The following is a 17,642-nucleotide window of genomic DNA, read 5'->3' as shown; positions in this document are numbered from 1 at the left end:
TGGCTTGGTGCGCATAATAAAATTTATTCCTCCCAAGGAATAAATGAAGAGGCCCATGCATCTGCTCCTTTCCCTCTCCCCCTTACGTCCTCCTCCTTGTAAGCAGAGCTCAGATCCAGGTTGAACTGAAGCAGAAAGTTAGTAGCTGTCAAGCTGCCTCCGTTGGAGGTCAGAGGGCAAAGGTTGCTGCCCCCTTTCTTCCTCGGCGGTGGCGTTCTGAAAAGCGGTCCGGCTAAATTGTCGTGGGAAGATTGATGGGGGTTTCTCTGTGGGCGCCGACGAGGAAGGAACGCGAGTTTACTTTGCGCGCTGCCTTGGTCTGGGGGCTTGCCAGCAGGGGGGCTCCCGTTCTTGGCTCTAGCACTGCTTTCTCCTGGTTTCTTCCCACACGCCCTCCCTCCCTGCAGCCTGCACTTAGAAGGCAAACAAATTCAGCCCTCCCGAGCCTCCGAATGGGTCGCGAAGGAGCCTCGTTGCCTGCTGCTACGGAATGAGGCTGCATTCAAGTCCCAGCACAGCCAGCCTTCATGCCGGATGAATAGCCCACAGGCTTGGACCGGTATGTGCCCTGGTTCCCAACTACCTTGCAAGGGAGCTCTGACAGGCACCTCACCGCTAGGGGTCCTTGGCGGGCTTTGTTCTCCCAGACCCTCACATGCAGCTCTTCATTTACTGCAGGCTGAAAAGGGAAGAAGGTGGGGCTAGCTCAGGAGGGCGAAGGGGAGCGGACAGTCTGCGAGCCCTCTCTTCACATGTCATCGAAGGACAAGGCTTGGCCAAGGGACTAAGGCCGCTCTCCGGGAGGAAATTCGCAGCCCGTAGATGCTTAGAGGGTGCAAACAGGAAAGCCTGGGGGCTTTCGCCCTCCTGGCTGCACGGAGCGGGAGCTTGAGGCGTGGCACCACTCTGCTGGCATGAGCCCCAAGTGGCGAGGGAATTACACCAGCTGGTGCGATAACTTTGCTCTGGGGGGACAGGACGCAGACGTGTGGTTCTGGCGGCAGTAGCTACGACCACTTAGCGGTGCAGTGCCAGGAGAGCACACCAGTACGGGCTGTCTCCCCCAGGGCCAGGCCTTCTGAGAGCTGTCTCTGCAGCCTGCTTCTGGCCCTCTCGTGCTGGAGCTTGAGGAAAGGATCTGGATCTTAAGGGCGTCTTTTCGGAGGGGCTTTGCAGAGTGCTCAGCCTGGTTACTCTGGCTGGTAGCTATGGGCCTTCTTACTGTGCGATCCCAGTCTTGCGGGGGAGAGGCTTTAAACTGCCTAGTCAGTGGCTTGGAGGCCCTCTTTGTGCAGTTTTGGCTCTAGGGTATCTGCTGCTCCTCACCTTCAATGAGAGCCAGAAGTCAGAGCTTTATTTGCCTTACACACTGGCGTAGTAGCCAGCTGAAATAACTGGGGAGGGCTCCTTTCCTCCAGCTCGCTCTCTCTCTCTCTCTCTCTCTCCCCCAGGCCTGGGTGTAGTGGAGGGAGAGGCTCCCTGGGCATGTTGACAAGGATTATTCAGGTGAAGGTACATCTCTTAGTGGACCAGCTTCTGTTGGTGGAATGGCACCAGGTTCTTCAGGCTACCTGTTCCTGGTGCCCCTCAGCATGCACTGCTCATGCTCCAACTCGGAGCAGGATGGGGTTTGAAGGGTGTCTGGCTAGGGAACCCCAGTCTGGGGGTGGGAGGGGTGTGTGCAAGGCCTGACTCAGCGGACGACCGTAGGATTTCCTGAGCCCATGCTGAGCGACCCCCAATGGAGAAGCTGAGCAACGGCTCTGCTTGGCTCCAAAGCTTGTTCCTCCCCCCAGCGGAAGCTGGTGCAGCGAAAGCTGTTCCCCCACCACTTGGATTGTGGGACCGATGCTGCAGATGGGCGGTTGAATGCAGTGTTCGCTCCCTACCAGCTGTCCCAGGGTTTGAATGGTAATTGCGCATCCCTAGTCCAGCGCCCTCGGGAACCTGAACGAGAGAATTTGCTGGACCACGGGAGGTCAATATTGTCTAGCACATTACCAGTGCTGCCACTGCTTGGGGTAAATTAGAGCAAAACAACAGCATAGAACACTGAGAGCCAGGGCTGGTGGCTGGAAACAAACTTGGCCACGCCCGTGATAAGTGGTTCTCCAGCTCACTCAAATCGTGCCGGATTATGGATGTTGTCAGACGAGAGTGCCGGACTAGAGAGGTCCTACCTGTATTCTGATAAACTGCATTCACAATCACAGAATCCTAGGGCTGGAAGGGACCTCAGGAGGTCATCTAGTCCAGCCCCCTGCTTCAAGCAGGATCAACCCCATCTAAGTCATCCCAGCCAGGACCTTGTCCAGCCGGGACTTAAAAACCTCGAGGGATGGAGAATCCACCATCTCTCTAGGCAACACATTCCGGTGCTTCACCACCCTCCCGGTGAAGTAGTTTTTCCTAATATCCAAGCTACACCTCCCCCTCTTCAACTTCAGACCACAGCTCCTTGTTCTGCCGTCTGTCACCACTGAGAACGGTTTCTTTCCATCCTCTTTAGAGCTCCCCTTGAGGAAGGTGAAGGCTGCTATTAAATCCCCCCCTAAATCTTCTCTTCTGTAAACTAAACAAGCCCAAATCCCTCAGCCTCTCCTCATAGGTCTTGTGCTCCAGCCCCTTAATCAGGCTGGTGGGGTGACCTCTGAGGTTGCTGACCATCAGCCAGTCGTGACAGTTCTTCAGTTCTGAAGTTTTAAAGAAACAAAACAAAACAAAAACTGCTCAGGGGGAGCAAAGGCCATCTTGTCACATCAAAGGTGCTCTTATAACCCTTGTTCAAAGGCACAGAGCGCTGGGCACGGCTGCCCCTTGCTGTTTAATCCTGGGAACATCACAAGCCAGAAGAGCTTTGCCTCTGTGTTTTGTCCTTTTGTTGGAGCACCTGAGCTGGGGATGCGTGGTAGTAAACCTAGCTCAGTCACCTATGGACAGGAAACACTCTGTACCTAAGGCTCCAAAGGTGCTTCTCATCCCTGGATCTCCAAGCATTCTACAAGGGTGGGCCATAGCCTGGGTTCACCACTGAAGAGATGGGGACCAAGGCTACTGGTCACACTGAGGTCTTGTCTATAGGGAGAGCTGCACTTCCTCACCTGCAGATGTGACTTAAAGCTGCTGTAGTTTGACCACTGCAAACCCCCACCCGGAGGGTATTTGGCTGAAGAGCAGCTTATTGTGGCTTAGCTTGAACCTGCTTCTCATCAGCTTTGGGGAAAAACAGCGGTGACATCCAGGTTTGTGCTGGTTCAGTTAAACCAGTTTAACCTGTGTGGACAAAGGATGAGTTGGGCACAGGGCTGGGGGAGTAAAACTTGACTGTCCAAAGCCCCCTCTACCAGCCCTGTTGTCTTACCTGCGGTATTGGTTGTCTGTGCCGGGTAGCTGAGACAGCCATGGGTGTAACAAAGCTCTGTTCCACTGCTGCTGACCATGCAGCAGGGAGGAAGCCAGGTGACGGAGGAGATTTCAGGGAGAAAGTGAGGCCTCACAGTTACGGCATTGGACTGGGACTGCAGCTCCCGCCTCTGGCACGGATTTCTTGCATGATATTGGGCCAGCCAGGAGGGCAGGTCAGCATTGCATGAAAAGCCCACAACACGGACAAGTTGCCCTCGCAGAGCTCCTGCCTGGGCTTTGTGACCCTTCCTGCTTGCATCTGCTCAGCAGTTGTATGGCCATGGGAGCCTGAGTCAGCTGCCCCGGGCCAGCCATGGCCAGATAACCGCTATGCAGAGGTGCCCTTCATCTGTCTGTGCCTCCACTGGCTCACTTGACTTAAACCCGTGTACTCCAGGTGGAGCACAGGTCATCTACAAGTCTCCTCTATTTCTCCCCATGATGATCTTGCCTTTCTCCCACTCTCTTGTCCCTTTAGACTGTCGGCTTCTCTGGACAGGAGTCGTGCTGCCTTCTAGCTGTATAGGTAGAGCCACACAGCTCCCTAGCCTGGCCACGTCGTCCCAGGATAGTGGTGCCTTATTCCTGCCTGAGGAGAGGAATAATACCTTGGTCTGAAGGTGCCTAGCTGGTCTAGCACAGTCCTCTCTTGTACAGGAGCGAGCGCTGCCAGCAGAAGGCACACCAACGCTGCGTGGGAATGTGCCTACACCGGGGTGGTCGTGGCGTGTTTCTTTTGGGAGCAGACCCAGGTAGGCGGTGAGAAAAGCTGTGCAGGTCAGGGCTTTGCTCCCAGGGCAGGGACCCTCAGTGCTCCAGCCACCAGGAGGGCTCTCTCTCTTTCTCTTCTTGTCTCATGCTGGTGCCACTGCAATAGAAGTTCATTTAGTCATATCTCGCCCCATCAGTTCCCTGCAGTTGCAGGAGCTTGGCACTGGAGCATTTCACTCCTCCTGGATCTCTGCCAGCAGCACACCGTAGTGTAGTCTCTGGAGGGCTGTAATGATTTGGTCTAATCTGGGTTATTGGGCTCAGTCTGATGGCCTCTGACACACAGGAGGTCAGGCTAGATCTGCTGGGCCCTTCAGCTGTGACTCCGCTAATATGTGGGGCTGTAATGCTATTTGTCAAGCTACAGACAGAGAGAAGCAGGTGCCTGGGTTACATCCTTCGCATCAAATGGCAAGACTTGGTCACAAATGAGGAGCTTTGGAACAGAGCAGGACAAGAACCACTGGAGGCTCAAGCTGAGAGAAGAAAGGTTGGATGGCTGGGCCACGCTCCCAGAGGATTGTCATCCAGCAGAATCTGTCCAGCTCTCCGGTGGGACCCGCGAGGAAAGCGCAGAAGAGGAAGACCTCGGACAACGTGGAGAAGATCTACTGAGATGGAAGGACAACAAATGGGGTCAGCTAGAAGCTTTGTCCCAAGACAGATTGAAGTGTGCTCTGCCTGGAGCACGAGGGTTTAGGTCAAATCAGTCAGAGCTCCTTGGATTTCCTAGGACCTCGCTTGCATCGGCAAAGACAAAACCTGCAGGCAAGGTGAGCTTCCTCCCTCCTCTCTCCCCGTTTGGTTTCTTTCTGCTGTGCATTTACTAACCCGCGACTGCTGACCGCAGTGCAGCCAGGGGAGCGCCATCGGGGCCTGGTGCTGTGCAAAGGGAGGAGAGCGGCGCCGGAGAGACGGCCGGATGGCAGAGGCGCTTCTGGGGTCGACGCAGGACTCCCCCCTTTCACGTTCACATGCTGCCTGTCGGAGACCAGCTCTCTGCTGCTGGGGCCAGGGCCGCATTGCTCTGGCCCGCTGCTGGCTCCTGGGCAACCTGCTCGGTGCTTTTAGGATGGGCAGGGCCCTGCGTCGCTGGCCTTGAGGCTTTTTGTCCTCTCCTGCCGTCCCCAGAGCAGCTGGGGGCCTGGCCTCCAGGTGCCGACGGGAGGCAGCCCCTGTCATGCAGCTCCGCTTTCCACACCTACGGTCCTCCTCTCGCCATCTCCCATTTGGTGTGGGAGCAGCAGGGCTGCCCACCCCCTCCCCCCAGCGTCTGCCTCCCCCATCAGCAGGGTTACTGGGTGGCAGCGGGCTGTGCTGCAGAGTTGCTAGGGAATGGCTCACGTGTCGCGGTACGTTACTTCTGAGCAATGGGCGATGTCTTTTGGAGGAAAACGAAGTGAGGAGGAGGGGAGCTGCTTTTCTCCTCTTCGCACTGCCTGAAAGCCTCCTCGGAAGCCCCGGAGGCTCGCATCAGCTCAGTTCAACCAGAACAAGAGGCAGATTAACTTGACCTAGATCTGGGTGACAGAGACCTACAGATCCCTGGTTTCTGTGTTTTTACAATGGCTTCTTTGAAGCGGTGTAGAGACGGCCCCGTCCTCCCGACGAGGAAGGAAACTATCCAGTTGTTTTGTTACCAGCTTCCTAATGTCTTCTAATTCCCTCTGTCCTGCCTAGACTCATTGTCCTCTTCAGCATCGCCAGCTCTGCCTAACAGGGGACACCAGTAACTATCTGTGAGAAGGTGCCCCCTGGACGTTTTGCCTTGGTTGCTATTCACATTTCCTTCGAGGCATGTTCCAATTAACACCAATAAGCTCTGTTTGTTCCCACTACGGAGAATATCCCCCGCTCCTGGAACCGAGGAAATGGCAGCGATCGCCCTTTGGCTCGGTATTATGGAGGAGAGGCTAGCGCCGAGGAGGGGAGGGATAGAGGAAGGATGGTTTTAGGGTAAGGGCAGCTTGCTGCTGATTGGTGGAGTGGATTTCTGTTCTTGTAGATGTCATTGAACCTTTCTGTGCCTGCTCCTCTGTAAAGCTGCTTGTGAGCTGCTCAGGTTCCATGGTGGTGAGGAGGGAGAAACCTACAGAGTGGCCATGGGAGGGTGGGAAAGGAAACCTCCGCTCCTGTATGCGATAGGGAAGAGGGGAGCTTCATACTAAATGGAGGGGAAATGTCATCTCTTCACCCTGGTGGTTCGGCTCGCCATGAGCTTGAATGATTCAGCCCTTCTGCCCTTGGAAGACTCTAGGTCTAAGTGAGCGTCACAGCCAGGGGTGCTGAAGGTTGTAGCCAGAGAGCTGTGCTGTGGCAGAATTTCTTAGCAGGGATTGCAGGGCACCAGTTTTTTTGCTACGTGCATCGCTCTGCGTGTAACCAGGCATTGACTTGGAGGTACAGCTGGCTCTGCTCATTCAGAGCCTGGGTTGCAACATGCCATCTTAAATACGGCCAAAGCGCTGATCGTCCAGTTTACGTGTGGGGAAGCTGAGGCGTGTTAAGGCAGTTAGTTGCCCAAAGTCACGCAGCAGGTCAGTTCAGACCTGCAAACAGATCCTACGTCTCCAACATGCAGCTATGTAGACTAAAGCTGCTAACCTCTGTTCGTTCCCCAAGCCAGGGTGGAGAGACCTTGCGTTACAGCTGCAAGTGCTCTCCGGGCTCTGTGGCTAACAGAGGGGGCCAGGGTTTTCCCAGCTGTGCTGCTCCATCCACTGGTGGCGGACGCTTGAGTGGTTTGGTTAATCCTCAATTTGAAATGCCGTCGGCTTTGCCTGTCACTGACGTTCATTGCTAGGGCTGTAGATTGTAATGGCAGCCGAGCTCCGGAATGATCGGGCCAGCTGATGCGGCTCGCTGGCACCCTGCCTGTTTCCATGGCAATGGCAGGCACTCGTGCTTTTGCTGGATATTGCTTTCCTATAACCTCCCTGCTTCATTCTCTTGCTCACACAAAGGCAGCAAGCGCTGCTGAGGTGCCTTGCCGAAAGATGCGTGCTGCATGCCAAGCACCCCCGGTGGGGAGACTGACCACGCAGCACGTCCACGCTGGGTGTAAACTGCGTGCCGAGGCCAGGCAGGAAAAGCTGGCTCAGAGGCTAGAAGCAGATGATTGTTGTTGAGATGCAGGAGCGCTCATCGCCGTGGCTCTGTTTCGTTAGCCGCTGCGATGAGTCGCAGCATCTGCAACTTTCAGCAGCCTCTGTGGCTTCAGCCTGCGATGGTCGGGATTTGCAGGCCCCCCCCACCGGCCCTGGAGCGGGGAGCTGGTTCCTCTCAGCTGCCGTGTGTGGCAGGGGCACTGGCCAGGGCTGGAGGTGGGAGCTCTGACCCAGGAGCAGTGGGGGTCCCCTGGAGTTCCTCACCATTGTTCCACTGCAGCTGCTGCAGGAACCACAGATCCTGGTTTGTGTTGCAGGTACTGAGTAATGACAGGTGACTGCTTCCATGAATGTTCCTCTGTTGCCTGTGGCCTCTCTGACTTTGACTAAAAATAGCTCACGCACTTATCAACCAGTCCAAAGCAGAACCAACCCTAACGGACTCATCCCGGCCAGGGCTAGGTCAAGGTGGGACTTAGAAACCTCCAGGTATTATGTGTCTCAGAGCTGCCCCTGCGGTGCTGTGCAATAAATACCCTAGTTTAGTCCCACACAGCAGTGTCCTCTCACGCACACCTATGTCCAACCCATGTTGTGCAGCCACCCCATCACACTGCCCAACTGCACCAGTGCATTCTGGGAGAACACAAGCCACCATCCCGTAATGACTGGGTAAGGGATAGCGCACTCGGGGCATGTGCTGGAGAATCATCTCCCCCCCCCCCCCCCCATCTCTGTCTTACTGCCCCATCACTGACTGTGTAGACAAGCTCGGGGCACATGGAGCGATGCATTAGTAGGGCATCTGCACACACAGCGGGGAAGGAAGAGGCCCGGCTTTATGTAACCAGTTCACAGCTGTGTGCCGCTAGCAGGAGTAAAGCATGATTTGCTGCCCCGGTTACAAAATCTCTTCCAGGCAAATTCAGAGCCAGCCTTGCTCCTGGTGCACTCTACATTACAATGCTCGACTGGTCCAGACCTGAGGAACGCCCCAGGCGTGACCATCTTCTGAGCATCATTATGGCCCAGCCATGTTATCGTTCCATGTTGCCTTGGCTGGATAAACCAAGAAGCCCCATAGAGAGCACCTCTCGGTACAGAGGTGTGCAGGACGAGGTGCCTCTGTCCCCTCATGTGTCATGTAGGACTTGGTGCTATAGCTGGTGGCGAGACCTGCCCCAGGGAAGGCGGTGTTCTTGCTGGGCAGGCTCTGTGGACTGGAGGACCAGGCCCACCAGGCAATGGAAGACTTTCCCCTGGATTCCAACAGGCCTGGGGTGACTTTAGACTACTCTTCTCAAACTTCAGTAACTCCCATTTCCAGGCACTGTTCTTTCCCTTGCAAGAGGGCAGGTCTCCCTCACCCCCCGGGGGGTGGCACCCAGGCCATGCTCCTTCCCTGCTTTTAAACAAAGCACCGAGGCTACTGCAGGGCTGCCGGTTAAGATGCTCTCTGCTGCCAGCGGAGCATTCTCCCCCCAACCTAATAAAACCACCTCCGCAAAGAGGCTCGTAGGTCAGTGTAGCGTATGTCACTTGGGGGTGGGGTGGCTGATTCACACCACCTGAGTTGCATCAGTTGTATCGATGCAGGTTGTTAGCGTTGACACGCCTGGCGTGATCTGAGCCCCCGGAAGACTGAGGCACTGGGTGGAAATGCGCAGAGGAGACTTGAGTTGTGTGGGTGTCAATGAAAGGACCGCTTAGCTGGGAGACTTGTCTTCTGCCCCCCACATCCGCTGCCATGTGAATTTATTCTGGAGTTGGACCCACACGTGAGAAGTCTCGGCCCCAGAAGATCGTTGTTTCCAAAGAGGGCTTGAAAAGGCTGCACGCCCATCCTTGGTGTGTTCTACATTCCAGGGAGAACTGGCTTCGGGGCGGGGTTAGGCCTTGTTTTTTCTCTCCTGCAGTGCAGGGTTGTTATTCCCTAGTGCTGAGCTTGTTGTCCCGTATTTCCCCGGAGGAAGTTGCATACGGTTACTTAACAATGTTTGTGAGCGCAGGGGCCTCCCATGCGGATTGCAGCCTTTTGTTTTTGTTTTCCAAGTGCTGGTCTCTGTACAGCCGTACACGCTTCGCTTGGATCTGCTCCACAGCAGCAAAAGCTGAACCCGCTGGTGGGCAAAGGACAGGAGCTGGTCGGAGGGGCAGCATCTGGTCTGCCAGGTCTTAGCCCAGAGGGCGGTCTGTTTTCCGGCCTCTGCTCCACCACAGCCCCTGCAAGCGCTAGGCAGGAGAGGTGGCAGCCAGGGTTTGTTTTGGAGACGGCTGCCTGCTCCAGTGCCGCAGGAGAGCCGCTTCTGGTAGCGTTAGCGGATTAGAAGCGTGTGGGAGGAGGACAGTCAGTGGCTGTTCGGCTGTGTACTTTCCAGCCCAGGGTCGTTAGCTTTTGTAAAGGAAACAGCAGCTGTAATCAGGAGAGAGCTGCTATTTGAATCCCCCAAATCAGCTTGTTTTGTCTCCTGCATCAGCTATGGTGCGGCAAGCTGAGCTGGAGAATCACCCCCTGCTTCTCTCCGTCTTGCTGCACCCTCCCTGGCTGTGTAGACAACCTCTGAAGACCTGGCTGAGATGCTCCCTTGTGCAGGAAATTGGCCTGGGAGCTAAGGGAGAAGAGAGGCCTAGGAGAGGACACAGAGCAGGACAGAAAATGGAAGAGCTGGATTCTCTTTCAGACTCTTCCTGCACGTTCCTCAGCCTGGGGTTGCCTACAATGGCACATGGCTCACCCATGACTGCTGTAAACGGTTATCTCCAATTGCTGGAAATAGGCCACTGGGTGTGGAGGTTTCTGAGTTACTTCTGGCCGATAGATCTTGCCCACGTGCTCAGGGTCTCACTGATTACCAGATCTGGGCTTGGAAAGGAATTTTTCCCTGAGTCACAGTGGCTGAGAACCTGGAAGCGTGATTGCCTTCTCTGCAGGGGGTCACGAGCTTGGTTGAACTAGAGAGAATGGTGGATTCCCTCATAACACGAAGCCTTTAACCCGTGATGTAAGGATGCCAAACTCTGCCAGAGCTGAGATTCTGTGGCCTGCAGTATTCAGGTCAGACTGAGTGATCAGAGATCTTTTCTGGTCTGACATCCTGAGTCGTGGCCCCTAATTGTCCATATCACAAGTGGTTTAAAAATCATGGTTTTTTTTTAAACAAAAAAAATACATTTGGGGTCTTCATTTTCCTTCTGTCTTTTGAGCTATTTGGGGTCACTCTTTAAGCTCTCCTTTGAAGCCATACGGCTAGGAATATTTCCTTTCTTTCAAAGAAAATCAAAGCTGACATCCACAAATCACCTGACTCCAGGAGCTGGGGCTGTCCGATACCCAACACTGAGACTTGCAAGGAGTAGCAAGAGCTGGCGGTGCTATACTGAGCTGGGGGGTGATCGATTCTGGTCAGTGCAGCTAGGTTCCCCGAAGATAGCAGCCTGGCTTTCCACTTGCCGTCATGCTTTACAAATCTCCCGTAAGTAGGAGGAAGGTAAGAGAAGAGGGAGGGGAACAGTGGAACATCTAAGGATGGAGAAGGCTCCATTATTGCTGGCTGGAACATCAGGACCATTGTTGCAGAAAACCGTAATTTTCTTCCTAGTTTTGCAAGCTGCCACGTGGGTGGTGTAGGAAAGACCAGCGTTGGACAGAACTGTTGCGTTCATGTTCGGCTGCAGTCTGCTGCTAACTCCCTTTCCAGCACGCGAGCTGTTCAGTTCTGGATAAGCCAGAAGTTTCTCTTGAGCTGATCAGTGCTGGATTGTTGTTGCCATTTGAAACAGTCAGCATTAGCTTTCGGACATGATCTGCTGAGATGAATTGGCGCCGTTCGTAGCTCGCTAAGCTGTCAGCCCACTCAGTCAGGTGGGGCTGGATTTGCCTGGTTTCCTTTCACAGAGGACGGCCATTAGCTCCATTGTAGCTGAAAACTACACTCCGGTAGAGCAGAACTCTGTGGGCTGGCTGCAGGGTGCGTGGCTACCCCCAGCATAGCTTTCCTATGCTTTTCTCTGCTGTACATGGCTGGTTCTCCAGGCTGGATTGCATCATTCAGTGCATGGGGGGGCGGGAAATGTCCTGTCAGCACCTTGGAAAGTGAAGCTGGGAAGTAAAACTATTGGCTTTTACCTGATGTGCTCCAGGTGGAGGGCAGCCAATGCAGGTCTACTGATGAAGCGGGTCTTTGCCCACAAAACCTTATGCTCCAAAATATCTGTTAGTCTATAAGGTGCCACAGGACTTCTTGTTCTTGGTGCTGACTGTAAATTTGGCCCAAGTTAATGGTCATCTGCCCCTTGTGGTCACACAATACGTCTTTCTTCTCCTGAAACTCCACTGTCAGGAGGAGTCCTGGCCTGCCCCCTTCTGCTTAGTCCACATCAGGTTAGGGTTGGCCTTTTGGATATGGGTAAACAGTGTGCCCTTGTAGCCAAGAAGGCTAACGGCATACTAGGGTGCATTAGGAGGAGCATTTCGAGCAGATCTAGAGAAGTAGTTATTCCTCTCTATTCGGCACCGGTGAGGCCACATCTCGAATATTGTGTCCAGTTTTGGGCCCCCCAGTAAAGGATGTGGATGTACTGGAGCAGGTTCAGCAGAGATCAACAAAAATGATTAAAGGTCTGGAGCACAAGACCTACGAGGAGAGGCTGAGGGATTTGGGCTTGTTTAGTTTACAGAAGAGAAGAGAAGACTTAGGGGTGATTTAATAGCAGCCTTCAACTTCCTGAAGGGGAGCTCTAAAGAGGAGGGTGAGAAGCTGTTCTCAGTGGTGTCAGATGGCAGAACAAGGAGTAATGGTCGGAAGTTGAAGAGGGAGAGGTGTAGGGTAGATATTAGGAAAAACTACTTCACCAGGAGGGTGGTGAAGCACTGGGATGCGTTGCCTAGAGAGGTGGTGGATTCTCCATCCCTCGAGGTTTTTAAGTCCTGGCTGGACAAGGTCCTGGCTGGGATGACTTAGATGTGGTTGATCCTGCTTGAAGCAGGGGGCTGGACTAGATGACCTCCTGAGGTCCCTTCCAGCCCTGTGATCTATTTTCAGTCACTTCAGGGGCTGGTGACAGAGGGAGCTGTGCTAGTCTGTATTCTATCAAAACAAAAAGCAGTCCAGTAGCACTTTAAAGACTAACAAAATAATTTCTTAGGTGATGAGCTTTTGTGGGACAGACCCACTTCTTCAGACCAGAGCCATACCAGAAATTTTTCAAGGGCTAGAAGTGTCTTGTCTCCTGCTTCTGCTTGTGCGCCGGGCTGCATTGTCATTGCTCACCTTTGTGCTGTCTCTTTCTCTCTCTCTCTCACCAGGTGATTCTGAAGGACCTAGAAGTTTTGGCTGAGATTGCTTCCTCTCCTGCCGGTCAAACAGAAGGTCAGGGGCCCTGTGATGGCCCAGATACTCGCTCAGGCCAATCAGAGTTGCATGTTCCCGTCAAAGCCGGCCAGCTGAGCTCCTCTGGTAAGTGCCGTCCGTCTGCACCTTCCTGCTAGTGATCGAAATGGCTAAGCAGCCCCTCGCTTCCTAGCGTCTTGGTTTCCTTTGAGGCAAAGTGGCACCTGTCAGATTTGGTCACTGTCTGTGGAACGGTTCAGTCCCAGCCCTCCTGTCACATAGGTATTTTGGGATGCAGACCAGTGTGCCACAAAGCAGATGCTTCAGATCCCCTCCACCCCCTGTGGATTCAGCCACGAAAGCAATCCACGGATTGCTGCAGTGTCTTTATGTCTGATCAGCCGACGGCATTGGTGCCGCAGGGAGGGTCTCTGAAAGTCAGGCATTGCACGTCAAGTTAGGCAGAGCGTTCGTTAACAAACTTCCACCCGTTCGAGTGGCCTTCGCTTCCTCAGCAAGAGAGCGCTCTGCTTCCGCTAGTACCACGGCATGCGTTGCGTTCGCCACGTGGGGCGCATAGGGCCCTGCATTGTGGAGAACACAGGGCTGGGGCGCCGGCATTGAATTAGACCGAGTTGGCTGGGGGTGGTGGGCGTCCATTTAGAGTTGGGAGCTGGGGGTGCCTTGCTCTGCGGGAGGGAAAGGGCATTTCTTTAGTTATGTTATTAAAGGAATAATTAACCTGGCGAATGTGGAAAGGAGACAATCACCAGTGTGGCGATCTTTGAATTCCCGTTGGACACTGGTGCACTAGAACTTACTTCACAAAGCTTGTGGGAGGGGGGTGGAAGGAGGGTGCAAGTACCTGTGAATGACAAAAGCTTGGATGCTCAATTGCCCAACTCTTTCCGGAGCTATTGGTAGTAAGTGCCCGAAACAGAACCAGCTCAACTGGCACTGTCGGAAGAAGGCAGAGCGCAGCCATTCCTGCGACCGATACCCCACAGATACAGAGGTTACAAACTTTTACAATCGTCCATGCTTTTGGGGACCTGCTTCAAGCCACTCAGTTTTTCCTGCCCTCGGAGAAAGTGCACTGGGGGGTGCAGATCCGCCGTGCGAAGCTGGAAGCTTTCCAAAAACGAAGGCGCCCAAATTGTAAAGGAGTGCCCTGAGAAGGTGTTTGTGGGGTTACGCAAGGATGAAGCCGAGGACACTTGACGGTGGGGGCAACACACGTGGGCGAGGTGCAGCAGGGGGCACATGCCCCTTCCAACACCATGGGCAGGAGGGGCAAGGAGCTGGACCGCAGCTGGCAGAAACTGGCAGGGCGGGTATCTGGCTCCCCAGCAGCAGTGGGGGGAAGCAGAACAGCCCTGCCCCAGTTCGTTCCTCCTGGATGTGTTGCTGGAAGTTGTGTGTTGGCCTGAGAGCTGGGACGGGAGAAATGTTAAAACGGGCAGCGGGGAATCTTCGAGGTGTCATTTCCGGTTCTTCCTGTACCTCCAGAACCCGCCCGCTGCTCCGGAGAGCCGAGCGGCTGTTCAGCCCTAGCAGCCGGCCATCCGTGTCTTCCCTCTCGTGTGCCTCCTTATGGTGCTGCGGTCCAGAACTCTCTCCGTACTTGGAGCTTTGGGGATGATCTTCCTGCCGGCTCTCCTCGAGCTAAGGCCGGTGTAAATAGCCCGGAGCTGTAGTGGCTGAGCCACACTGAGGACGAGTCCGCCTGAAGCTGGCGAGCAGGTACTTTGTGGGATGCTCAGCCATGCCTCCACGCCACCATGGAGCTAGTGTGAACATGTTACATGAGCAGTGGGATCGCGCCCTCACTCACAATACAGACATGGCCTCGCTGAGCACTTTTCTCCCGCCTCTGGGCAAAAGGCTCCGTTTCCTGCTGGTGTTAAACCGGTAAGGGCCATCAGGGGTCTCTGTAAATGGCCATTCACTTGCACTTTAACAGTGGTGCAGCCAGCTGCTTGCCTGCGGCCTGTCCCACTGCCGGTGAAGTACCGACCCTTTAATCGGCTCAGCCGCTTTTAGAATGGGCTGCCCTGTTTCAGCGAACTCTCTGTGGGTGGAGTCACTTTTGCAGCACTGTTCAAACAGCTGCAAAGCTGCATTTTAGGTCACGCCGCTGCTGGCTGGCTGAGGTTTCCTTCCTTGTGGATTAGCTAAAAATAGCCTGCAGTATGGCACATAGCCTAAAGATGGCGCGAGCCCTTTAGCCGGAACAAACACTGGGCTTCAATTATTCAAGCGTAGTACAAAACAGCACCAAGGGGTTGGAAGAACCTGGCTGCACCAGTGTGTCGCTGGCTTCTGTTGTTGGAGTGCCAGTCTCTGCAGTCAGGTGTGCGCAGGAGAGGCGGGAGGCCTGGAGGATGCTTGCCTAGGGACAGGTGCTGCTGTTCAGGTTGCAACGGGTTCTCCTTTTGGAAACCTCTTTCCCCTTGCAGATGACACTTGGGGGCTGAAATTTTCACGATTCGGCTTTTGCCTCAAAATAAATTTTTTTTGGACAGGGGTTTTTGGGCCATTTGTCTTGGGGAGCCCTGGAGTTGGATGGGGTGGCTATGCTGCCCCCCTCCTTATTGCAGCTCCTGCGTGTTTCCCACCCAGCGCCAGTGACCTGCATTAGTTTAGCAGAATGGGGTCACCCCTAGGGTAGGACACCCCAGGATTTGAATTTGTCCCTTTTATGGCCTTTTGAAAGGCCTTTTGGATTCCTATAAAGAAAAACTTTGGTCTATACACATGCTCCTGAGTGGCTGCATGGGTCCCATCTCCCTGCTGGGGTAGTGTTGCTTCTGCATAAATTTCCCTAGTGCTCTGCTGGGTTACAAGCCTCTGTCTGCAGGGCTTGCGGGTTCCCTGTTACTTGCCTGCACAAAATGATCAGCACAGAGGCCAGCGTGGTCCCTGCTTGTTGGAAAATCAAACCTGCCTCCCAAACTGAAGAGGAGAGAGCATTGCTGCCGCTAGGCATGAAGCAGAGCCCTGAGAGAGGTGTGGACTGTTCTCCCTCCCTCAAGGGTTATAGTGGACCACAAGTTAAGTATGAGTCAACAGTGTGATGCTGTTGCAAAAAAAGCAAATGTGATTCTGGGATGCATTAACAGGTGTGTTGTGAACAAGACACGCAAAGTCATTCTTCTGCTCTACTTTGTGCTGGTTAGGCCTCAGTTGGAGTATTGTGTCCAGTTCTGGGCACCACATTTCCGGAAAGATGTGGAGAAATTGGAAAGGGTCCAGAAAAGAGCAACAAGAGCGATCAGAGGTCTAGAGAACATGACCTATGAAGAAAGGCTGAAAGAACTGGGCTTGTCTGGTTTGGAAAAACGATTAAGGGGGAACATGATAGCGGTTTTCAGGTATCTAAAAGGGTGTCATGAGGAGGAGGGAGAAAACTTGTTCTTCTTGGCCTCTGAGGATAGAACAAGAAGCAATGGACTTAAACTGCAGCAAGGGAGGATTAGGTTGGACATTAGGAAAAAGTTCCTAACTGTCAGGGTGGTCAAACACTGGAATAAATTGCCAAGGGAGGTTGTGGAATCTCCATCCCTGGAGATATTTAAGAACAAGTTAGATAGATGTCTATCAGGGATGGTCGAGACAGTACTTGGTCCTGCCTTGAGGGCAGGAGGCTGGACTCAATGACCTCTCAAGGTCCCTCCCAGTCCTAGCGTTCTATGATTCTATAAGGGTTAGCGCTCGGCTAGGAGAAGGGCAGACAAACAAGCCACGCAGGAGCTGTGGGACTAGGTGGCCAGGAGCTGCCTGCCAGGCTGAGGCAGCTTCAGCACCCCTGCGTGCTTGGATACCTGCCTGTGGCCGTGGTGTGTGCTTGTAGGTCCTCAAGTCAGGACACATTCCTATTGTCGGTGCAGCGTGGCTATTTTTGAACCCAGCTTGCCACCCGTTTCCTAGCGGAGCGCTGAGTGGCGTAGGGGAACAGCTGGGGGCCTGGGCCTTTCCACCTCTTGCCCTTGCTTCCTCTTTCTCATGGTTCCCCCACCCGGATGTGTTTATGCCGTTGGGTTTCCATGCCGCTGCAAGAGGCTTCCTCCAAGTTATTCACAGGGCGCAGTCAGGAAAGCGGCCACCCTCTTCCTGAGCTCGTTCCCAGGCTGACTGTTGTGCGGATGCTTTGTTCTCCCATGACCTAAGGCGAGCTGCGCTCTGCCAGCCCCTCTCGCTGGAGGGGCTTTGGAGCTGCCTGGGGCGTGACATCCCACTTGGAGCTGGCGTGGCAGGCAGGAAGGCCAGCTCTCCCTGGCCTTGCAAAGGCCAGAGGGGAGTCAGTTGTCTGAGGCCAGCCAGCTGAAAGAACCTTGCCGTGGAGCCGACTGGCAGCCTGTGGCCAGGCTCCTGCGGCCTGGGAGGAGAGTGATGGTAGTGTGTGAGAAAATTGACTTCCCCAGAATGAGTTGCTATGCGTTGAGTTAGGATGATCGGTCAGGGTGGTGGTGATCATTCGGTGTAGCTGGCAGGGGGAGGCTCATGTTCGAGGGGAAGTTGCCATCCGAAGTGGGTTTCACCCACGAAAGATTTTATGCCCTAATAAATCCGTTAGCCTCTAAGGTGCTCCTGATCTCCTTGTTTTTACAGACCCAGGCTCATCCCTCAGACTTTTCCCTAGGCAAGGGGTCTGAGGTTCTCTCACAGGACGTCTGAGCATAACCTCTCTCCAACGTGTTCTTCTCTGCAGTCAGCCTTGGAATACCTGCTTCTCCTGAAGAAACCAGGCCTGGCCCTTCTTCTGTCAAGGTTCACCTAGCTGCCATGCTGGCTTTCCAGCCCCCGATCCAGGCTAGATCAGTGTTCTCACATGAGGAGTCGATCATATTCCTAAAAGGCCTTGAAAGGCTCTTAGAGACCTTGTCCCACAAGGGAACCTCAGCCTGGTTCTCTCCAGGCTCGTGGGTCCACAGCTTCAGCCCTTGGGCTCTTGTTGCCTGCCTTGTGGCAGTGACCTTTGGCTAGATGAGTGTCCGAGATTAAAGCCCTGACGTCGGAGCTGCTGTGG

General features: G+C 54.2%; 1 protein-coding gene across 2 annotated transcripts in view; it reads left to right on the top strand.

The window, feature by feature from the left end:
- The window catches only part of VAC14 (VAC14 component of PIKFYVE complex), a 160,664-nt gene that overhangs the window by 58,935 nt on the left and 84,087 nt on the right, over positions 1 to 17,642 (top strand). For both annotated transcript variants that reach the window (XM_075008450.1, XM_075008451.1), the window contains exon 13: positions 12,589 to 12,739. In XM_075008450.1, the coding sequence (XP_074864551.1) occupies positions 12,589 to 12,739 (151 nt within the window). The remainder of the gene's footprint in view (positions 1 to 12,588; positions 12,740 to 17,642) is intronic.

Source organism: Carettochelys insculpta, chromosome 14 (assembly GCF_033958435.1).
Source record: "Carettochelys insculpta isolate YL-2023 chromosome 14, ASM3395843v1, whole genome shotgun sequence".
Taxonomy (NCBI): domain Eukaryota; kingdom Metazoa; phylum Chordata; order Testudines; family Carettochelyidae; genus Carettochelys; species Carettochelys insculpta.
This window is presented reverse-complemented; position numbering and strand designations above follow the sequence as displayed.